The sequence below is a fragment of the Hydra viridissima genome, unplaced genomic scaffold (genome assembly GCF_058129835.1).
Source record: "Hydra viridissima isolate aposymbiotic clone 2 unplaced genomic scaffold, HvirCarnegie_v1 scaffold_3, whole genome shotgun sequence".
NCBI lineage: Eukaryota > Metazoa > Cnidaria > Hydrozoa > Anthoathecata > Hydridae > Hydra > Hydra viridissima.
In genome coordinates, this window is record NW_028324302.1 from 16,060,432 (window position 1) to 16,084,905 (window position 24,474).

General features: G+C 28.8%; 2 protein-coding genes across 2 annotated transcripts; both read right to left on the reverse strand.

Annotated features, from left to right (window-relative positions):
• Nucleotides 1-1,619: 1,619 nt before the first annotated feature.
• LOC145180530 (uncharacterized) lies at nt 1,620-5,056 on the reverse strand. Its single transcript, XM_080055434.2, has 3 exons — nt 4,732-5,056; nt 3,460-4,452; nt 1,620-2,542 (listed from the first exon to the last, which is right to left on the reverse strand). The coding sequence occupies exons 1-3, from the start codon at nt 4,934-4,936 to the stop codon at nt 2,352-2,354; spliced, it is 1,389 nt and encodes a 462-aa protein (XP_079911560.2). The 5' UTR covers nt 4,937-5,056; the 3' UTR covers nt 1,620-2,351.
• A 623-nt stretch (nt 5,057-5,679) lies between these two features.
• On the reverse strand, nt 5,680-24,113 carry LOC145202473 (uncharacterized). The gene is made up of 10 exons (XM_090083456.1): nt 23,456-24,113; nt 23,153-23,216; nt 22,662-22,718; nt 19,101-19,161; nt 16,567-16,631; nt 15,150-16,471; nt 14,616-14,737; nt 13,891-13,949; nt 6,270-6,356; nt 5,680-6,043 (listed from the first exon to the last, which is right to left on the reverse strand). Exons 1-10 carry the CDS (start codon nt 23,621-23,623, stop codon nt 5,889-5,891), a joined length of 2,160 nt encoding a protein of 719 aa, XP_089939582.1. The 5' UTR covers nt 23,624-24,113; the 3' UTR covers nt 5,680-5,888.
• Between the last annotated feature and the right edge of the window lie 361 nt (nt 24,114-24,474).

Below are 24,474 nucleotides of genomic sequence, written 5' to 3' on the forward strand. Positions count from 1 at the left end.
TTAATCAGATTATGGCTAGTTTTGTTTAAATACAGCAAGAAAATAAAATCTCTTGAATACTTTAAAAAAAAAAAATTGTAATATTTAAGACGCAACAAACAAGAATCTTCTAAAAAAACTTTAACTTTAGAAAAAAAGTGTTTGAAAGCTGTTTTTTTTTGTAGTAATATAAATTATCTTGGTGTTTTGATAGATGACTTTATTCGAAACACACGTAAATAAGCTTACTCTTAAATTTTAACAGAATCCTAGCAAATGTTTGACGTTTCTTGAACTTTGAAATGTTACCATTCGATCATATTTACAATATGCATGCCAAGTTTGGCGACAATCTAAAACATCTGTCCTTCTAAAATCGTTCCACTTCAAAATACAATCTTACATCTAAAGTTATTTACAATTCAGTTTTTAAATTGTTCATTTGTCTGGGATTAACAACACGGAGTCCTTACAACCCGTAATTCATAACTACTTTGTTAACAAGAGTACGAGTTGGCATGTTGGAGTCCACTAAAACAGACAACTTAATGTTGTCTGTTTTAGTGGACTCCAACATGCCAACTCGTACTCTTTAAGTTGTACGAGTTTATTCAACATTAAGTTGTCTGTTTTAGTTGGAGTCCACTAAAACAGACAACTTAATGTTGAATTAATTCCCGCTCGTCACCTCCTATCGTGATAAAAAAAAATTATCTACATAGTGCGTGTAGTGCAATCTATCTATAAATATTATGCTTATGAAATAAATGCGTTTTTTTCCCTGATTTTTTAGAGCTCTTCAACCTTTGATTTTTCGCAACAATAAACTTCAATTTGGGTGTACAATAAGAATGAACTTACTTCACGACGACGACAAAACTTCAAGTAAAATGGGTGGCGCGTGTAATAGCATCTATCACTTATATCCAGTCCATTAGCACTTTGAGTTTCAAGAGGTGACAGAAAGGTTAGCTTCTGAGAGTCTCTAAAAAATAATTGGAAAACTAAACCCCGAAATTACTTATTCTGAAGTACCCCCTAAAATCTAATTTTTATCCGATTTTGTAGATGGGAGTTTTGAAAGACCTGAGATAGATTAATAGCATTTCAGAGGTCCGGTTCCATTATTAAAGATAATCAAGGAACTAGAACTCTGGAATTGTTTCAAGCCAAAAAATAGTAGCTATTGGGTGATCCCATTCACTTAGGTTGAACCAAAGATTCTCAGATAAACTCTTTGAAAATTGAACTTTAACGAATAGGAAAATATACAAATTATGAGGTTGCCTAGTAACAAGGATAAAAGAGCAAAAGCTTGTCAACATTTATTAGCGATTTTTTGATTATTCAAAACCACAAGACGTATTCATCAAAAATGCAAGATATAAAGTACTGATGGCGAAGATAAGCTATCTATTGAAAGATAAACGAAGAATGGTTACAACACTTCAAGACGGGGTAATTCAAAAACTATTTAATCCGGCTGTCGTAAGAGCAAAAAGAAGAAAACTCGTAAAAAATAAATAAATAAAAAAGTTTGAAAAGTTAAAGGAATTCCCGAATACATTTTTTTACAATAAAATTTTCTAAGGATAGGTCCAGGATCTAGTTAAAAAAAATAAAAATAAAAAAACATCGAATAGTATTACATGTGTCTTGTTACGAGTTGACCAGCAAAACATATACAAGGTGTCCTTTTTTTGTTGTTTACACAGTATCTATGATATTACTGAGGAAAAAAAAAAAAGAAAATAAATTTACACGTATCCGTAGTTTATAAAATATTGGCTGAAAACCGTCAAAAAACATCATCAGATGCACTTGTAAAAACACTCGTTATAGAAGCTGAAGATTTTTCTTCTTCCCTTCACATAAAAATATACACTTGGGCATCTAATTCATAAGTTTGACGATAGCAGAGTAATAATAATGATAATAAAAAATAACGGCAATACAAATATTTAAAGTGCTATAGCAGAGTTATGAAGACAAACATAGATACTGTATTTATGTGTTTCGGTTGAATATAGCAATAAACTAACAAATAATAAAACTTGAAGATAAAAAGAAAATTTAGATTTAAGAAATATGCAATGGCAAAAACAATGCTAGCAAATAATGAATTTTAAAAAGAAAATGTAAAATGCTGATTAGCTCATATTCTTGATTTATTTAACAAAAGAAAGGGGTAGACCCTATTATAAACTATATAAATATTTACAAAATCTGCTCCTGCCAGCAGGCAATAAGGTTTGCAGAATAAACAACAATACTGCCTGTATTAAGCAATACTTCATATGATTTAGAGCTATCTGTTAATTTGTTATTAAGATCAATCTGATGTTCAAAGAAAACTGTTTGAAGAGGAAAGATTAACAAGAAATAAGAGTGCTGCTAATTGTTGGGACTTGATGGTCAGCAGATGATTGTAGATGAATAAGCTTGTTCATTTCTTCATCATGCTTCTTCTGTTGCTCTTTTAAATGAATCTTCATATGACGACGACGTTCATCTGAACGAGCAAATCGGCGACCACAAACATCGCAAGCAAAAGGTTTCTCACCTGAATTAAAAAAAAAAGAAACCAACATGTTAACTATTGACTTACCTATGCAAAAAATAACAAAAAATATTAAAAATTCAATTAAAATATTATACACATTAAAGAACAACAGTAAATGTTCATTTTAGCATCAAAAATTTTTAAAACTGTTAGTTTAGTGTCATATTTTCATGAACTTTTGAAAATATGACACTAAACTTAATGGCTACCAACTGATACAGTATAATCAATTCCTAAATTTATAGAAATAAGTGATTGGATAAGTAATTAATTTTCTATTTGTGAACTGCTTATGTAAAACACCTTTTTTATTGCAGGTTATGAAAGAGAGTTGTTTAAAAGGGAGAAAATTGATATACACTTTATTTTTTGACCAATCCAAAGTACTCTAACCTTAATGCAAAGAAAAATAAAAAGTCTACCAAAATGCTAATATTCTCCGTTTTTTCAACACGATCAGTTTAAATCAGTTTAAATCTAATCTTTTAAATTCAAAAACCATTTTCATATAAAACAGTAAATGGCTTGGTTTTGATTTGTTAAATGCCTATAAAACTCCTATTTTAAATTTAAATTTTTTAAAATTTGCTTGAAGTAATGAAACTAACAGCAATCATAAAGTGGTGAATATCAACATTTTGGTTGGCTTTTCTTTCTTCAAGTTTTAGTTAGAGAACCTTGCATTGGTCAAAAAAAAATACGAATACCAAATTTCTTTATTTTAATTGACAATCTTTCAAAATCTGAAATAAAAAGGGGGGTGCAAAAGCTCAATAACACTTCTATTAATCTATTCTCTCTCTCTCTCTCTCTCTCTCTCTCTCTCTCTCTCTCTCTCTCTCTCTCTCTCTCTCTCTCTCTCTCTCTCTCTCTCTCTCTCTCTCTCTCTCTCTCTCTCTCTCTCTCTATTTACTTACCAGTATGGGTCCTGATGTGAGTTGTAAGATGATCTGATCTAGAGAAATTTCTCATGCATATGCGACACTGAAACGGCTTTTGTCCAGTATGTGTCCTCATATGCCTTGTTAATTCATCAGATCGTGAAAACCTTCGTGGGCAATTATCAACTGGGCAAGCATAAGGTCGCTGACTTAAAGGTATTTTGGTACTTTTCAAAGGATCAAATCGCTTTTCTTTTAATATATTAAGACCAGCATGATTACTTATGGAACGAGCAGGAATAGGTGAGGTTGACATAGTACTGTCTATGGAACAGGACATTTGCTTTAGTGGATTTTGAAAAGCTGAATTTTGAGTTCTGCCCCATTTTATGTCAACTTGTTCAGTTAGTTGCTGCATTTTGTATACAGATGCAGCATTATAACTTTGTTGCTGGGTTTGCTCTTGTTGTTTAGCCAGCAACTGTAAATGAAGTTTCTCAATAAGATGTCGTTGCTCATCTTGATATCTTTGCATGCCTTCATATAACACATCTTGTCCAGTGGTGTTTTGCTTTAACTGATTCATATGCTGTTGAAGTTGCTGATACTGTGCACCATTAGACATACACCATCGCTCTTGCTCTTGCATATATTGTTGTTGAATCCACCATTGTGAAGTTGGGGTTTTATTGCACCGATCTGAGTATGGAGACGGAGAAGATTGCTGTGAGAGAGGTGAAGAAGATCGGTAAGGAGAACTGGCAGAGCTATTATAGGGAGATCCAGCTGAGCTATTATAAGGAGACCCAGATGAGCTGTTATATGGAGATCCAGCTGATGCATTACTGTATGGGGTAGGTGGGTTGTAAGCAGGTGAAGGATAATTGTTATAAGGACTTGGTGGATCAGAAAAAGAACTACAAGGACTTGGGGCTTGGGTGAATTCGTTAGAATGGTCCTGTACTTGTCTGACATTATGCTTTGTTATATCTAGGTCAGACTTAAAATCCATATATGAATCATAGTCACCTAAAAAAAAGCAAAATAAACATGCCTCACAATTAAATTAAAAAAAAAAAAATTCTTGCATCTTTTAAAACACATTTAGATTTTATGATTTAGTTTTATAATTTTAGTCAGATTAAAAAAAAAAACAAAAAAAAAACAACCAATGCTATTATAATAAATCATTTTAAAACTTATAAAACGGATATAATAAAAAAATTTTTTTCCTGGATCTAAGATAATAAAAGTTATCTAATGAAGTTTGATTGTTAAAAACAGCTTATCAAATATCTTTACTCTTACCAGGACCGAATCCATCTGCTAAACCTAATTCCTCAAAATTATCAGCATTAGGTACTGCTTGAGGGGAAGTTAAATCTTCCAGATACACAGGGTACTTGTTTGTCTGTGTAGAGACTTGATGAAGCAAGCTGTTTGTGTTGTTGTAACCAAGAAGTTGGTCAACTGCAGCTGTTCCGAGAAAGATTTCAAAACTCGAGGCTTCCATAATTTGTCTTTATAATAATGTACTGACCAGCAGTGTTAATTGCGGTATCGACCAGCGATCCGACTTAAAAACTTCCTTTAGTATTTACTACGTGTTAACAACGAGCCAGCGTTGATTTTTCTGATCGCAAATTTTTCTGGGCGATGACATACTCTATCGGCTAATGCAAACGAGGGGGAGGGCAAAGTTTATTAACAAACCAATAAAATTTTAATTTTACGATCTCGACAAAGAGAACAATTCAACCTATCAATCAAAAAGATTTAATTGTTTAAATAACATATAATTCTAGAAGATATGCGGCGGAGAGCGTTTGCGTACAAAGGAGAATTTGTTGCTAGTATTAATTAATTTTCTTGATTTTAAAAAAGCACTCTATCTTTACTTAACATTTTATAATTTTTAAAAATATATGTATGGTTTCAAAGAACTGAGACGTGGAAGTACGTTTCCTGCAATGTTTTGTTGTGTACATCCTGATAGGCACAACTTTTATAGTTCTTCCATTGGTTGACCGAGATTTAACGTACTCAAATGTTTTTAATAAATATACTTTAGATTTAAACGCGCTAATAAAATATTGAATATAAGGCAAAACAGACTTTTGATGTCTATTATTAAAGAAATTTCCAAATGATCAAAGGGCTATATTAAATGCAAAAAGATTAATAAGATTCGTTTGTTTGCGACTTTTAAAATTTTGTTTGTAAACAATTTTATAACTCATAAAGACTCTCACAAAAAAAAATTATTGAATATTGTATTCTTTCTTATTCAGTCTTCAGTGATATATGCACAATATTAAAGCGACAAAATAATCTATATAAAAAATATCCGTACTCCGTAAAATATCCTATTTCGCGATCAAGCCACGAAATTGAATTGAACGTGATAGACTTCATTTTTTTACTTCATATAATTATATTAAAAGTAAGAATAGGCTTTTTAAAAGTCATGACCATTCAGGTGTAATTTCTTTTTTAGTTCTATCAACAGATTTTTCTTTTAATGCCATCTTCAAAAGCTTATCAAAGTCATCTTCAGGTGAACCACAACGTGAATTTGCGTCTCGTCGTACCTTTTCTTCTAAATAGCTGTTGTTTCCGTCTAAAATAAAAATAGAAAATTCTTAAATTATTGAAATAGACATCTAATTTAATATTAGATTATGTTAATAAACACACAGGTATATATATATATATATATATATATATATATATATATATATATATATATATATATATATATATATATATATATATATATATATATATATATATATCGAGAGAGAGAGAGAGTTAATAAAGAAAAGATTTGTATTTTAGTTTCTTACCAAAATCAACATAACTTCCACCAACAAATTTTCTTCTTCCACCGAAGCAAAGCTCAAGTGTTGGATAATTTTCATCATCGTTTCCCTCTGAAAAGATATAGACACTGAGCATCATAGATGCTTATTTATAATATATACTCAAATTAAACTTAATTTGTCAACATGTATTTGTATTGTTTACTATGTAAACATGCATGTATATAGAAATCAAGCGAAACAGATGTCTTGAAAAACAAAATTTTTCATTCCGAAAATGAATCTGACTCTTAAAAAAAAAAAAAAAAAACTCAGTAAAAAGCAAATTATCATTTACTTGAATTAAATGTTTTTATTTTCTCATTTATTTTATTTCAAACTATCCAGATGAAAATCAATAAAGCCTCTTTGATTTTCATACGCTATTCTGCGAAGTGCTAATTAAATTCAGTTTTTCTACAAAAGAACAATATTAGCTTAAACCGAAACTGAAACAAAACTTAGTGCACCGAGATCAGAAAACGAAATGCGAAAAATAAATCTTTACATTTTAGCTATGTAAAATGTTAAAATGCCACGTCCAAATGATTTAAGAGTGATATTCTTTATAATTGTTAACACATAACAATAATACAGTGGACTAGTAATACAGTGGACTAGTAATACAGTTTTTATGTAGGTTTAACGCACTCCCTAAATTTTTGGCACTTTTTTTTTTATTGCTTTTACGGTCTGAAACAGAGAAACTTTAATGAAAATATGGGCTTTCTTGAAATTAAAATAAAAGGATTCTTTGCTGCTGCTTACGTAAATCTAAGATTGCGAGGGAGAGTTCGCAGCTTAATTTAAAAAAAAAAAAAAAGCCTTTTCTTATAAAAATTTAATCGTGTATTGAAACCGAAAAACGTCTTATTGTATATTTCAACTTAACATACATGTATATTTTGCATATATCAACCTGCAATATAACATTTTCATGTTTTTTAAAAATAGAACTTGTAAAATGTAAAATTTAAGAAGTTAAATTTTATTCAAAGTATATGAACGCATGTGTAAATGATTGTAATTAATGCAGTATTCGTGGATTAAAACAAGCGGTTAAATAATTTATCCACAACTTTAAAACAAATTTAACAACTTTTGTGCTCGAAAATGCCATTGTTTAGTACTAGCAGCGTTAAATTAATCTTTAATGTATAGTTCATTGTCTACATTTTAAAAATTTACATTTACTGACTTTTCTAAAAACAGGTAAATTTTGCTAATATTTGTTTAACTCAATATCCATCTAAGAAAAGTGGAATCAACAAATTAAAGTTTCAAATCTTTAAAACATATTCTCTTTACGTAAAAATTTATTACGTTTTTATTTTTTAAATTAAAAAAAACTCTTATCTATCCTTTAACATAAAGCTGAACAACGCCTTCAAAAAGTCCTGTTTATAGCGGTTAATGGTTCGGTTAAAACATATGGAGCAATTAAAAGATAAAAACTTATAAGATTTTATCATTCAAAAGAAATTCGATAGTGAGCAAAATTTCACTAACAAAATCAATAGCAAATCTATGTATTTTAAATCTTAGGATTAGAGAGAATTATTACATGTATATAAAAAAAAAGAAACGTTGCAGAGTTGGTTTAGCGAGGTTTTCCAGAGGAAGCATGAATCTCTGGGACCTGCATCAAGAATCAAATACATGGTTGCTATTTAACTGACCGCTTTTAAGCATCACATCCTTCAGCAAAAAAATACAGACTTAAGGAAGGATATTTTTATAAGTGGAAAAAAGGACATGCCGAGAAAATATTGTGAAATTTATTGCAAATTAATACCGCAAAATAATTTATGCAATATAGTTGTTTTTACTAAGTCATTTTACGGAATTCTAAATTTTAGTTAACGCAGTCACTAACATCATTTTAGTTTCAAGTCTTATTATAGTTTTGACACTAAGTTTTTCCGACCATATAGGGGAACCCCTTTTCTTTTATTAAAGATAGTGTTGAAAGAGCGAACGGACTGTAAGAGCATTCTGGTTTTCTGCGATTAACAGACTGCTGCATTAATATTTTCGTATAAGTAAAAGTAAAATCATTCTATGAATCTAAAAAAAAGCTGTTTTCATGTGTACACTATATTTGAGGGGGGAGGGGGGGAAACGAAAACTTATTAACTAAACTTCGATTACATCTATAAATCTCGAGCCAGTTAAACAGTCTACTACATGACTAAACATAATCAAACTGTAATTCGTTCAAGTAAAAACTGCTCGGTATTCTAGGGAAAGTCGTGTGGTAAGATCGGAAAACATTGAGTTAACTGTTATTTAAAAAAAAAAAAAAAAAAAAAAAAAGATGTTGTAAAGAATTGACAGAGAAAGATAAAACATACGAGACAAATGTTCACGGCTGATTCTGAATGGAAATTAAATCATTCAAATTTATTGGAGAATTATAATTTATTGAATAAAGTTTCTCGTCAAACCATTTCAAGTTAATTTAGCGCCTTAATCTCACAAAGTTAAATAACTTTTAGAAACACCAAGCGAGAAACAAATTTGTTTGTTTTTGATTCTCAACCAGGATAAAGAAAAATTTGTTTGTAACTTTTAAAAATTATTTTAGTCCGATACCCTTTTTTAAAACCAGAAAGTTTTTACTCATCACAGCGGAGCTGCGAGTTGGAATGGTTTTGAATCCTTCATACAGCGAATAATATCAATTTAGTCATAGTTTTTTTTTTTTATTATATGCAGTGACATCCCGTCACAAAGAAAAGATTAGGAAACCAACAGAGCTTGAGTAAAGTTCGTTTCATTCTCTTTTGTTTAAAGATAAACGAGAAAATGTTTTATATCAGCAAGCATAATAAATTGTTGTCATTTTTCTTCTTCATGTTTATAATATACATAGCAATAGCGTGCTATGAATTGAAGACTGATTTATTACAGCTGAAGTGTATACAACTTATGGCCATTGGGTCGACATTCCTTTTAGACAAGGATTCTTTTTTTTTTGGAATATTTCGTCGAAAAGTATTGGTTACAGATTTATCGAAATATTGGAGCACGTTCAGTTTAATGCTACAAAAAAATGCTAGCAAAATTTAATTTTTAAATTAAAATCATTCGGCCAAATATTCCTAAACAAGTATAAAAATTTTGAAAGGATACTCATCTGCAATGACATTAAAGTATCATGTATTTTGCCGAACGTAAAAAGCTTTACAATATTTATGAAATTTAGCAAATAACCCTCAATTCTATACCGGACTTAAGTTCATGCCAGAACAAAGCATTTACTTACAACTTTTGAAGAGTTATGTAGTTTAAAAGTAATAATTTTTCTCTTCCAAATCATTCTCGCAGGATTTGGGAAAAAAAAGTTTCAATTATTGTCATCCAGTCCATGATATAAGCAAAAAATGATTTATCTTGAATTGCAGGTATTTTAAATTTCAGTTTTAGAAATTACCGAATGTTTTTATGTTAACTTTACGAATTGCATACATGCTTGGAAAACTACCTAATTTTTGAAGAGCTGAATCGACTATTTAGGGGAGGAAGATGAGGAGGAGAGGTAGAAAGGGTCGCTAAAGGTCAAGCACCAACACTTAAATACATAGACAAATGTAAACAACTTTAACGCTCTAAAGATTTTAAGATAAAGAAAATCTCTGATTCAAGCATATCGCTAAGAAAAAAGACGATATGCTATGTTTGCAGCTGTTGGGATTTCCAGCTCTAATACTTCCGCTATTAAAAACAAAGTTATTTTTCTTAAACTTTAAGCTTTTTTTATAGCGACAAAAAACTGACTGTAAGTGTAAAATGTACATAATATAAACCTTTTTTTCCCCTTTTTTTGAAATTGTAACAACGACTTTTTAGCGCAGATTTCCTTTTCGATTTTCTTTTCTTAAAATTAGTTCTCGCTTGTAAAAAAGCAACTCAATATCGCGCTAGTTAAAGGGTTGCTTTAACGAAAACTCAAACAAAATGATCTTGTTTTAACGAAAGCCCGTATGAAATTCCAGACTTGCTCAGAAAGGTAAAGATTATGAAGATATAAATATACTGAAGAGCATCTCGTCTGTTAACAGTAGATTTGTTTACGTAAGAAATTACTTAGAGTTATCGATTACCACTCTAATCGATCAACGGTTTAAACAAAATATTTGATTAGCGACGGAATTGAAAAAAGATGAAATTTCGAAATTTCTGTCATAAAAATGCACTAAACACACACAACAGATTATACAGATGTGAATCTGTCGTTTGAGGAATATTAGAATTGTTATTAAAAATAACTTTTGTTAACAAGGACCAATGTCATTTCAATATTGGAATTCTAGTCCGTAAGTTTATTTACGACTAAAACCAACAAAATATCTATCGGCTATTCCTACTAGTGTTCCTAGTGATTAATTGTTCAGTGCTGCAGGTCAAATCTATGACGATGGAAGGGCTAATTTACACAGCAATAATGTCGATTAATTCTTATATTTAACCTACAACATGTTTGACTTTGACTAGAAAGAGTTATTTTGTTTAAGTTCCAACCTACTTTTTGTTTGTGATAAGTTACTAAACATTGATGTCTCTTACATTTAGTATTTTTTATTTATTTAGGTACACCTTAAATATAAAACATTACTCAAGATAAGATCTTTAAAAACTATAAGCTAAATAAAAAAACGTGTTGTTGATTGACGGATTCATGAGATATGCTAAATAATGACAGTGTTAACGTAACATAAGTGACGTCATTGAAAAATAACGACAAAAGATTGATTGGCTAAAGTTAAAACTCTAAATAATTAACAGTCCGAGACTCTAATATAATTAAGACTTACTGATAAAACTCTTTTTTAATTTTTTTTTTTTTAAATATTATTGCTAAATGCTATCAATTAATTTATCGAAATTGCATTAGTCAAAACCACGTTTGACCCTATGTTAATGTTACACTATATTTCATTTCAATATAAGAAATGTTTATCATTTTTGGAAATATATTTATAGTACATTTACAATAGTTATCATACTATAAAAAGAAGATAAAGGAATATGCTATGCATACATTTTACTCAGTGTTCTAAGATTTCTATATGTGATTGAACCTTCGATTGCGGACTAAGATTATGGCAAAAGCAAAACAATCAACTTTTGGTCGGACACTACTCACTACTTTAAATTGAAATCTTGCCACTCATTTTTTTTTTTTTCTTAACGGCAAATTACATTTTTTTTATTTGCAAAAGTATTTTGCAAATAAAAAAAATTTCCTTTAAATATTTTTATTATTTTTTTTAAAGAGAAACATTTTTCAATTTTTATCCGTTCAAATAAAAACAGGAAAATCCATGTTTCTATTAACACAGGAACATTCCCACTTTCAGAAAATAAAGTTGGCCACATATTTTTTTGTAACTTGAGCACGAATTTTTATTTTCATAAAACACTTTCCCTTGAAAAACTCAACAGTTTTTCATTAAAACAAAAAAAAAAGAAAAAAAAAAGATAAAATCTTATTTAAGAAACAAGTTTTTTAAAACGAATTTTAAAAATAAACGCTTTTTCAACTTAAAACAGCATTTAAAAAAATAAAAAAATAAAAAATTTCAAGTTGAAGTTATCACGAAAAAAACCTGTTCAAAAGTCGTGCGATATAACATGCTGCATTGTCCAAGAACAGCCAAACATGAAGTTGTACTTAATTATTTTTTGAAACTGTTATTCGTTTAGAAATAGTCGTAAAATTCGAAAAAATTAAAAGATTATTTGCCACAACGGAAATTTGTAGCATAAAATGAACCCGTGGAAATTGAAAATATTGAAAAGTTATTAACATTTCAAAAACAATAGAAATGGCAAGAATTGTTGCGCGATACGTTTACTTTGAGGTGCTTAACGTCTTTTGGTTGAATGTAGCTTTACCATGGGTTTTTGGGCAAACAAACAAACAAAAAACAAACAAACAAAATATTAATAAGCAGTTAATACATCCAAATGATGTGAAAAAGCGTTAAGAAAACATTTTTAATATCAGTGATTAAAGTATGACGCATACCGAGAAAAAGTTCAATTCCTATTAAGGGAACAACTTGCGAAATTTCTGCGAATTGGTAAAGCTACTAATTCTACATAATTTGATTTAAGCGCAAATTGGTGAGCGCGAAGTGGCACCAGCAAAAAAAATTATTCTATTTGTTTTGGCTTAATTTCCACCTTGAATAGAGTACGAACATAAATGCCAATCTTATTAAACAAGCACAAATAGGTGTAAATGTGGCCTAAGTGAAGAGTTGAAAAGTCTTCACTTATTTGTTTATTTTGAATATAACTGGATTGAAAATGTAATCTTTCTATTACTGTTTGTCATATAATATAATATAACAATATAGATTAATAAAACTCAGTAGAGCAATATCGTTGGTAGAGTATAATTGAACAAGCGAGTCATAATCCTATAACTTTGAAATTTTCACTGCGCAATTGAATGAAAAAATGCTAATTCAATACGAGTACTATCCTCAGAGAAAATAAGAAAATTTCAAACAAGATAGAGCATAATATATATAGAAAACTATATAAAAACAATTATATTTAATGAATTAAATTAAAATGATCTGAAGCTTACATTTTCAAAGTTTCAGAACATTAAGAAATATGAAAAATGATGTTGATATATATTAAAAAACGTTAATTAGCCCCCCTCTCCCAACACCCTCACCCCAACGTTTTCTTTAACCGATAAGAAAACCTTCCTTTTTTTGAACATATATTTTTAAAAAATATTATAAGGTCTTTTAATTTTGTACCATCAGCCACGTAGTTTTCACCAATTTAGATATTAATCTTTTGTGATTAATATCTTTAAATATCATCCACTTTACCTGCCTTTTTGCTTTTTTCTTTTATATATATATATATAAAGGGCTTAGATTTTAATGATTATTTAAATTTCTTTCACTTTTGATGGAAATAAAAAGTGTTACTATCAACCTAGTTTTCCTAAGTCCTCCAAATACAACTTTGCTTAGCGCCCCCCTTAAATCTGTGATTTTTCATCAATTGGATTTGGTATTAGCTCCAGTTTCTCCTTCTGCTTTCTTGTTCAAGTCATTCATTAACTTCCAGCTACCAAATTATTACACTCTTCTAAATACTACACCACTTTCAATTCAAAGTGAGTGGTATAAGATTATCACTCTTATTAAGAGAATTTTTAAAGTTTAATGTTAATCACTAATATTATGAGTGATTTTTCAAGAGAAATACGAAACTAACAATTGATCTACACTGAATGGTAATAAAACATTTTTTCTTGAAATTTAGTTCTTGATTAACAGCAACTTTACTAAAACCTTTTACGTACATACATACATACATACATACATACATACATACATACATACATACATACATACATACATTTTCTTTTAAATCAAAAGTAAATGTTAAAGAAAAAATCTTGGTTATCAGTAAGTTGACTTTACAAGGGTATGTGCCAAGGTCACTTTTGTGACATAGAGCCTCAACTTACTAAAAAGAAAACAACCCTATTCGCCCTCTCTCCTTTCCAGAAAGTGATTTAGAGAAGCAAACTAAAAGGTTGAGAATAAAATAACCAAAGAGTTACCTTCAATAGCTCTTTTAGCATCTTCGGGCTCATCATAAACGATGAAAGCATAATTATCACTAAAAAAAATTGTTATCGAAATTCCTTATTGTTAGAAAAATGATTTATATTCATATACTTAGGGGAAAGGTCCCTATGATGGCATGGCACTTATTGAAGAAAAACACTTCAGTAAGGAAAATAAAGCAAGTGACAACAAACTTGATTTTAAATCTGATATGACACGTACTATTATTAACTTGTACTATCATTTGGTATCTTGCTCTAAAGTACACAGATCTTGGTGTCATTGTAAGCATAGATAGAAGAAAAATATATATATTTAAACTATACTTATAGTCCAAATATTTATTTGTTTTTAAATTGTGTTTCTATTGATAAAAAAACAAAAAGAATTGTTTTTCTAATTTATTTAAAGTGTGCCATCATAGGAGCACTTAGTTACTTATGATGTCATACTTGTTTGTTTTTTTTAATGGTAATAGCTTGTAAAAAAATAAAATATTTAAATGTTCTTAGGGTCAAAAAAAATATTCTGAGAGTCATACTACATGTTATAGGGGATACGCCTGTGTCAAAAATTATTTTTTAAATTTTCAAATAATGATTCAGTGGAGTGCTAAAGATAAGTATGCCATCTTTTCCTTAAATCATCATTTCCCAATAATTATATAAGTTTTTTTTAAAAAAAATTGACCCTAGTATTTGTATAATAGAACACTCACCCTTTATCCCTAAAATGTAAAGTAATTTTTTCAATTTTACCAAACCGCTGAAAGCGTTCATTTAAACTGGATTTTGTTGTTTCTTTTGAGATTCCACCAACATAAATATTTCTTCTCTCAAACTACAAAAAACCCCAATATTATGTAATAATTATGTGTGTTTGTTTTACTAATATATTGTAAAACACATATAAAATTATTATGCAATATTGTTTTTTTTTATATTAATGCTGTATATACATATAGCATTAATAATATTATACTAACAGCAATAAGAATAAAATAAATATTGCATGATAAAAAAAATTTAAATAATGTTTGGAAGTAAACCACATTATGACATAACCCAAACATTCAACGAAACAAGATTTAGTTTTAAAATTAACATTTTAATCGTTTCTGTTAAAGAAATAACGTTTAGAATTAAATTTAAAGCTAAATAACTCATCAAAATCAAAACAACCAATTTAACTGTTTAAAAGCATGATTAATTCAAAGTTGACTTTTACTCTGCAAGAAAATTAAAATACTTACATCTCCTTTAGCTGCTTTTCCAACTAAAAATCTTAATTTACGTTCATGCTCAATGTCATAAGGAACAGGATTTGACAGTTCAGTAAGCTTTTCATTAATATCTTCTATTTCATGTTCGCTTTCAGATGAAAAACGTTTTCTATGTTCATCAAGACTTGATCTGAAAGAACTAACACTATTTGACCTTGAGCGACTTCTACTCCTTGATGAACCTTGCTTTTGACCTTTTGAGTATGATACTCTGTATGGACTTCTAGAACGGTTCTGAGAAGAACTTCGAGAATGATTTATAGATTTACTTCTAGAACGGTGGCGAGGACTATTTGAATGATGTCTATTTTGATTTTTAACTGTTTTATCATTTGCAGTTTTCATTGAATTCTTATGGTTATAAGCTTGATCATTGTCATTTTCCATTTCAACTTGAGAATCAGAGGAAATTAGTTCTGCTACCTCTATTATTTGGTTTTTCCTATAATTTTTAGGTAATTTCTTACATTCTTCATTAATGTTAACTTTTAGTTTCTCATTAAAATCACCTCTATCAGGTGCAACACTGGTTGTGTTATTGTTATTAATTGTAAGCTGAGGAGAAATTAAAAGCTGCACTTGTTCCTTATCTATTTCTGCACTTGCTTTTAAGTTTAATTTTGAGGATGTGTTGCTAACTGATATTTTAGCAGGCACAACATCATGATCAACAGTCATATCGACAATAGTTATATCATCAATAAGATCAGAGTGTTTTTTTTTACATAATGAACTATCTGTTAAATTAGTATCTAAAAATTGTATTACATTCTTTGATTCACCATAAGCTTCTTTGTTTAGTCGAGGATCAATACATACTTGTAAACACTTTGTATCATTTTCTTTTTGAACTGCTAACTTATTTCTCTTTGATACAACAGGCTGAAGACGACTAAGTATATGTTTATGATCAGAGTTTTCATGCTTTTGAATCAAATTAACTTTATTGTTTGTAAGTATATGGGTTTTTTTTGACTTTTGTTTTGGGTCAGAAAAAGCTAGAGCTTCTATTAATTTTGCTTCTCTCTTTTTAATCTCTTCTAGAGGCATGAGTTGACTTGGTGATGTGCATCTTGGTGTTGTGGTCCCAGACACACTCCTTCTTATTGGTGGTTCTTTGGTCAGTTTCTTTTTTTTAAACTTAGCAAATTTTGGACTGTCTGCCATTCGTAGATTGTCCCCTTTTGGATGGACACCATTTATTGTTCTAAGTAAACCATCTCCCTTTGGCTTGAAGGATAAATTATTGTTTACAGAATCATGCTGAGAAGATGAAATTATTTCTGTATGAGCTAAAAATGCATTAATAAGATCAAGTATAATTAACAAACTGCAGCAAATATTAATGGTATAAATAGATTATAAATTTATGGATATCTTTTGTTACCTTCTTTGCTTAAAACCTCCTTTACACTCATTAATTGACCAAGTACAGGATCATTGTTTGAATCTCTAGAAGAGCAAGTTAAAATAAGTATAAGTTTTTGCATTTATACAATCCACTACATTATCTTCTAAAAAACAATGAAAAAATCAATCATTCTCTGCTCTCAGTATCTACTTTTGTTTGTCCTAACTTACACTGAAATTTATATCATAATAGGATTGTATTACATGCTTTAATCAAATAAAATAAAAAACATAAAGATATGTATTGTATTTAGCATGTTTAATTTAAATTCAATTTAAGGTAAAAATTGCTTTTAAAATGTTAAATATAAATACTTTACATAATCACTTTACATAATTTAGAGAATAATGTCAATTTAGGAGAAAAAGGTGTTTAAAAGTCTTCAACTGCATTAAAAAAGTTTTTTAAATTAAATTTTTATTCTGTTTTGAGCTTTCATTTTGCAGGTTTTTACCTGTCAAATAGAAATACCTAAACTATTTTTGTTGAAAATTCATAAATATTTCTTATTTATACTTCATCATTTATCTTTATTTTCAGTATATAATATTTATATTATTGGTTATATTATTGGTTGATCAACAAATAGCACTATGTAACAAATTTTTTCTTTTTTTTGTCCTTAGGTTGAAAGTGTGTTTTTCTATCCCATTTTGCCAAAAACAAATAGAAAATAGCTGTTGTTCCACAAAAACATTACTTCTGTGACCAAGACAATGATATTTTGAAATTTATGTGTTTTCGAGAAAGTTCTCTATTCATAATGAATAATGAGAAGTCTAGAATATTCATGAACTGTTAGAATTGTCCAGATGATCCAAGAATTTTCCAGAATATTCTAGAACTTTCAAGAAACTTCTAGAACTTTCTAGAATGTTCTTAAACTGTCTTAAAGTAATCATGCTAGTATAAAAGTACAGGTGACTGAAACCAACACTTCAGTTCATGTTAAAAGAATAACAAATCGTATTTGAAGATCAATTATTTAATTTGAATGTCATCAATAGGTTGTTTGCATCCAGCAGACACATTTTGCTAGGTATGTGGAGAGTTTATCAAAACTAGAGATAAAAAATAGTCTGTGGAAAGATTTCCAAAAATGCATGAGGCCTACAAAACATATTTCCGCATGGCTCCTGCAAAGCTTTAAAACTTTGGATTGAATAGAATCAAAAAGTGAAAAATTTCCATATTATTGAATCAAGGTTTCTAAATAAACTTTCTAAAATTTACTTTATAGTATTTTCTAATTATTAAAATTATTCTGATAATAATACCAAAAATTTCAGTTTTTAAAAAGTGTTTGAAATAAAAATTATACACACATATAAATTTGTGACAATGGCGCACAGGGCTGCTCCTGGGACATATTTTTTGGAAGTGGTCCAATTCTAAAACAAGTCGCTGTCAAAACAGCTATTCTTATAGGTTGTTTGCTTCTTTGAACAAAAACTAAACTTTCAATTGTAAAGTAAAAAATTGTAGCAATTTATCTTTTCAAAACTCCATTAAACTAAACTTAAAAAACTCCATCATGAAGCTATAAAAGGAATATACAAATACTTTTTTGATGCTTTGTAAATTTTTTTATTGAGAGCAATCAAATTTAGAAAACATTCTTTAAGTTGACTTAAAAAACATTCAACAATTCAAAAAATATTTTGATTCGTTATACAGTCATTACTTGTAGAGCAATTAAATTAGAAAAAGTTCTTTTTAAAATTGAATTACTCTCAACCAAAATGAGTGGCGGCTCTTTATTGACAGCTCATGCAGAAGACTCAAAGCAGTGCTGCTTCAAAATAGGAATAAGTATCCAACTCTCCCACTTGCTTACTCTGTGCAGTTCAAAGAGGATTACAAGAGTGTTAACATCAAGCACTTCCACCAGGATATAATTAACTTTGAACTCTGCTACCAAGGGTCTTATATTGAAAACATGACAAGGGACTATATTTGGGGGCTGGTTTGTGAAGGTAATCTACAATACAAGCGTAAATCTAGAAAAACTTCTCATTTCTAATGTTTTTATTTTTTCACTTGTGCAATTCTAGAATAAATTACAACATGTGTCATTTTGTATCTACTTTGTGCATATTAAACTTTAAATTTTTCACTTTTTCCTATGATAAAAGGTAAATTTCATAAATATCATTATGCTGGACACAAAAGCAATATTAGAAATAAATACAAATATTTTTTCATGTCTTCTAGACATAAGGAAATAGAAAATAAAAATTTCAACTCAAGGACAAAATCTCTGTTACACGGTTTATTTTTTAAAATTATTTTTAAATTTTAAATAAAACTTTAAATTTAAAAAACTGTTAAACAATAAGGATTGAATATATTGTTCATTATCTGTTTTAAAGTGGTACACATAAGGCCTAGCACTGCTACTGTTGAGACTAAACTTATGTAGGGTATAGTTAACTAGAGATTTTCCTTTCAAAATATTTATCATGTTTCTATATGCACAAATAAACTAAAATCATGGTTAAAAAACCTACTCAGATGGTGATTCTGTTGGGGTCCAACAAGTAGAATCTGGATAAGAATAAGATTCACTCCCTAAAGAGGAATTTAAAAATTAATCATATGACTTTATATTTTTAAGTTAAACATTTAAAAATAAATAGAAAGAAATTATTATGTATATTTATTATCAATATTTTATTGGGCCATCCTTAGCAGCGATTACTACCAACATATGAGTTGAATTTACTGAAACCTGGGTAAATTCAGAACTCATTTTATGGCAGGTTTCTGAAAATCTTCTTTGGATGTTATCTTTGTTTTTTTGGATTTTCAAATTGGCAGATGGAGGTGGCCAGTCAAGTCTATTTATCTTATTTTCTTTAAAATTGTTTGATCTCCGAGGAATTTTTTTGATCATTATACTCTTGGAAGGTTCATCTTTGTCTTGCTCAAATTTTTTAGTTGAATCTTGGTTTTTTGGCAAAATCCCATATATATTTCCTTCATTATGATTCCATTGATAAATTCAAAATTACTGACCCCATACCAAGTCATAGAATGTCAGATGATAACTCCTCCACCATTTTCTTCTACCATAGGGTATTTTTCCTAGAGGTAATTTCCCATTTTTGTCACTTTTCTGTCTTCGGTGATCAAATCATAAATCAGTAAAGTTTCTTTATCTTTTCTATTTGTCAATTTAAAATGTTTTGACACTTAGTACAATTTTAGGTACTTAACATTCAAATATACATTATTTTTAAATACTGAGTTTTTCTGAATAAAAATTTTACACAGATTTAATAATATAATTTGAACAATAAATTATATGACTTCATTTAAAAATATCTGCTGAACTTTTGCCACAATGTTTTAAATTGGCAATTAAAACAAATTCTGTACCTCATTTAATGCTCTATCAACAGACACATACAGGTTTAAAATTGGTCTACTATTTACAAAGTTATTGAAACTCTAGAGAATGCATGTTGACTGTATGATTAATTTAAAAGGATACTGTAAATAAGAAAATATTGTACTATGAAGTTTACAAATCTAAATGTTACTAAGCTTATAGGCCTACAGTTTTTGAGATATTTAAAAAAAACTTTTTGTTGCTTTCTTACAACTTCTCCACCTTTTTTTTATTTTAAAAATGTTTTCCCTCTGACTCACATCGTTATTCATATTATATATTAATTTTTTAAAAAATCAGCTTTAGCAAATTGCAGAAATTTACTAAAACTGATATTTTTCTCTCACCAAAAAAAGTTATTTGACACTTTCTGTTTAAATTTTTGATAAAATCTTTATACACTTTGCGAATGTTTTCAATTTTAGATAAGTTAATAATAACATCTGCCTTACAAAAATTAATGAACCCTTAAGAAACAGCCAGAGTGAACAGACAACTTACCAAAAAAGAAAACAAGAAGAAATAGGGAAGTTTTTCAGAGAGTATCCAATTAATTTTCTGCTCTAGATTGTGTAATTCTATCTGTAATTACATACTAAATGGAGTTAAACACTCCAGCTTCTGTAAATAAACCTTAAAAATGTTAGAAATCCTTAGGTTTATAATTGAATTATATAACTTAGCTTAAATAGAAAATCAAATCTGTCTTAGTTATGCATAGCAATAAATTATGATATATACCCTCATCTCCCCTACTTAGAGGAGGGCAAAACCTGTTTTCTATATAGAGATTAAAATTGTTAGAAATCCTTAGGTATATTATTTACTTATAGAACTTGACACAAATAGAAGAAGAAATCAGTCTCAGATATGCATAGACATTTTTAGATAAACATGGGTTTTTTAATAACTATCTGCAGGTCAAACTGACTGATCACATTCATGTTTTGTTCTTCCCGCTAAAACTGTTAACTGGGTTAAAATAGAAAAATCTAGACAAAAGTTATTTTTAAGGCCCTGCCAGCTCTTTGAAGAATGATAGATTTTACACACAAAATGGCCTGGTGGGGACCTTAAACATCACCTGACATTAAAATGTTTGACCTAGCCCACCATTCCTGGTGTGGACAAGCTGATATTTCCAAAATTTAATATAGTTTATTCTCATAGCAACTATGCGAAACATGTTGACAGAAGAGAAATTAAAATATTCAGCCCAATTAAGAAATTATAACCTAATTAAACAACTTCAGAACAAATCTTTAATAAATAATTGAACATTTTTGTAACCATAGAAAATTAATACACAGGCTTTGTTAAAAAAAAGTAAAATAAAGAGTGTTAATAACATTCTCAACAATTTATATTGTGCATTATTATTTATGTGTATTGGTTTTTTCAGCTTAATATTCTTCTCAAATTTTTGCAAGAGTATTTTTAGTTAAGAAATGTAAAAAATGGAGATAACTTAATGTTTAAACCACAAACAATTCTTTGTGCTTCTCATTGAGCCACAGACAATGCCTCCAAAAACAATTTTGTGATGAATAAAAAGCAAGATTTGGTATGATAGCCTAGGTTTTAGTGTAAGCTTAAGCTGAAAAGCATAGATTTAAAGGTAATTGTTGTAAATGTGACTACTTTATGAATATACTGAATATTAGTGTGTCTTTAGCTCCAAATTTGGGAAACTGAGTCTTTATCAAAAATCTGATTAAAGAAGGTCTACTAGAATTTCAAGAATAAAATTTGGGTCATTTAAATAATCTTGTTTAAATAGCCTTTTTAACTTGGTTTGAAATTCTATAAAAGCTCATTTGTAGCTTCAAAGAATCCATACTTTACAACTTGGTTTTTAAATAAACATCCCTTCAACTGGACTCCAAACTTCTATAAATAAAACTCTGTCTTTCCAAAAGTACAAAAATAATTTCTAAATTAATTTTCTAGTAAACTATAAAATTTTCAAATCTACCCTACACTTAATGAGCCATTTTAGTAATCTAGACTTTAGAAATAAAAAAGATTAGAAAACTTATCTTTAAAAAAGCTTATCAAATAATTTAGTCACAACAACTTTAAAAATTATGAGTATAAACACCACAAGAAACATACCTTACATTACAGGAAAACTGATTATACACAACTCTACTGATTAAAACAAAATTACTATCTCTAAGAATTAGCTAATTATCTGTGCTTCTCTCTAAAACTTTAAATAACTATTAATTATTGCATCATATGGGAAGAGAAAGGAGAGGAAGAACTACCAATTGCAATAAAGTAAGAAGATAAGCAAAATCCAATCACATTTAAACTTGGAATGGAAAAAATCTTGACTAGCGCACTACATGATAACTATCATGACAAACACTTAATACTAAGTTAGATAAAAAAGGCATTTAAAAAAACTGTAATATTTGTTTTGCATACTGTCTATTTACATTTCTTAATGGTCAATTAGAAAAAAACAAACAAAAAAATTGGGATTCTGGAAAATGCTAAACATTGAATATTCATCTCATTGAGACATGTGAATTTAACATCAATATTTAATCTTTAACTGTTACTTTAGGTTAACATTTTGAAAAAGTCAAAAGGGATAAACACTCGCAGTAAAAATAGGCTTATTTTTTTTAAAATAACTCATCCTAAAGTTAAAGCTATGAATAATCACCCTGTTCATATTCCAAAAATTGTTCCAACAAATTTCCAATATCACTAGCTTCAATTCCTAAAATGTAAAAGAAAAAAAAAAGTTTAAAACAAGTTTCATCCTTTTATTTAAAAATTTGACATTACTTTGTCATAACTTAAGTCTTAATAATTAATTTATTAGTAATCTTAACCAATAAAAAATAATTTTTAAATAGAAATATTTTTAAATGTAGATTCAGTTGTTCAAAATTGGATATACATTTGACAGTTAATTTAAACACTATTGTATCATATTTTTAAAACGTCAATAATAGAAAAAGAAATATTCAAACTATGCAATTTATTAAAAGTAGACATTTTTCAGGCTTTCATTGGTTTGCCTTTTGTTATAATATCAGTTCATTTCTTGAAATCCAAATTAGCATTCAAAGTTAAAGATTTAGAATGCAAGTTAGATTACTAAGCTAAAAAACCAAACCTTTTATTGGAAAAAAATTCAAAATTACTGACCTGAAATTGAATTTGAAATGGGAAGAAGACATTCGCCTTGAATCATTTCATGGTAATCTGAAATCTACAAAAACAGGTCAAAATCTTTTCAGGTTTAATCTGCTTTAAACCTATCTTTTAATTCATTTTAAAGTATTCTAAAAATAGCTATGCAACTGCAAGTAGAAGTATAGCTCTTTCTTTTAAGCTTTTTTTTTTGTAATGTATTTAGTGAAATGTAGAAAAGAAATTTCTCTATAAAATAATGGAGATTTTGCAGATGTCTAGAAAAAAGCCAAAAAACATGCATATTAAAAAGATTACCTCTTCTAGTTGCTCTGTTAATGACACATTAAAAACATCTGAGTTAGCAATGTTGCTGAAACTATCAGAAGAAATGTCCAAGACATTTGTATAAGACGTGTCAAATTTCTCTTCTTCTTTTTTTGTTACATCACTTGTCACTGGCACAGCCATTGAGCTTTCACACATAACTGTGAATAGATGTCAACTTTTAAGAATTCAGCAAAGTGTCATATGGAGGTATCATTAATTGAGTTAAGTTTGAGTTACTTTTTCCTATTTTGAATGTTTTATTTCCTACTCAATAGCTTAAAAGGTATGTAAACTATGAAATTAGTTCATCTGTTTTTTCATTCCGTAAGTGAAGGTTAACTTGCATGAATCGTAAATACAACAGTAATTGTATCTAATTAACTATGGCTTTTCTAAAATTGCAGGCAGTTTAAGACCTGGCTACTTTATCAGCTATGTTTCCTAAAATCACTTCTGAAAAGTTAACGCAACTGCACTCTAACAGTTTCGACCATTAAAAATCTTTTAAAATTCACTTAAGCTTAAATTTAAGTGCACTTGAAGCTTTAATTACTTAATACTTTCGTATAAAGTTGTGTCCTATCTACAATCTATGTATCATGATAACACGCGTGGTCGGCAACCATATCTTTTTAAATATATTGTCACTTTAACTTAGTCGCAAATATTCTTAATTGCGTCGGGGGGGAATTGTTGCAAAATAGTATCGATTAAAAATACACTTTTGCTTAAGATCATTAGTAACTTGATCTTTGACTGTTAGAAAAATATTACATTTTTTTTAAAGTGTGGATTGAATCATAATTTAATAAATCCACATTTTTTTCAAAGTGTGGATTTATTAAATTATGATTCAAAGTTGTAGAAGTTGGCGTTTCAAATAGTGTAAACCATGGTTTAGAGTTAATTAATTAGCTCCTTTCCAGGAAATCTCGTGTTGTGATTTCGCTTTTTATTTAATTTACCTTTTTTGTTTTTGTTTCTGTTTTTGTGTGTTTGTGTTTTTT

Coding starts and splice junctions, on each gene's coding strand:
- LOC145180530 (XM_080055434.2), bottom strand. CDS start 4,936: ATGGAAGCCTCGAGTTTTGAAATCTTTCTCGGAACAGCTGCAGTTGAC. Junction 4,453..4,731: donor AGCAGATGGATTCGGTCCTG/GTAAGAGTAAAG, acceptor GCTTTTTTTTAG/GTGACTATGATTCATATATG. Junction 2,543..3,459: donor TCACATCAGGACCCATACTG/GTAAGTAAATAG, acceptor TTTTTAATTCAG/GTGAGAAACCTTTTGCTTGC.
- LOC145202473 (XM_090083456.1), bottom strand. CDS start 23,623: ATGTGTGAAAGCTCAATGGCTGTGCCAGTGACAAGTGATGTAACAAAA. Junction 19,162..22,661: donor ATTTTTGGAATATGAACAGG/GTGATTATTCAT, acceptor ATTCCTCTTTAG/GGAGTGAATCTTATTCTTAT. Junction 16,632..19,100: donor CCAACAGAATCACCATCTGA/GTAGGTTTTTTA, acceptor TTGCTCTTCTAG/AGATTCAAACAATGATCCTG.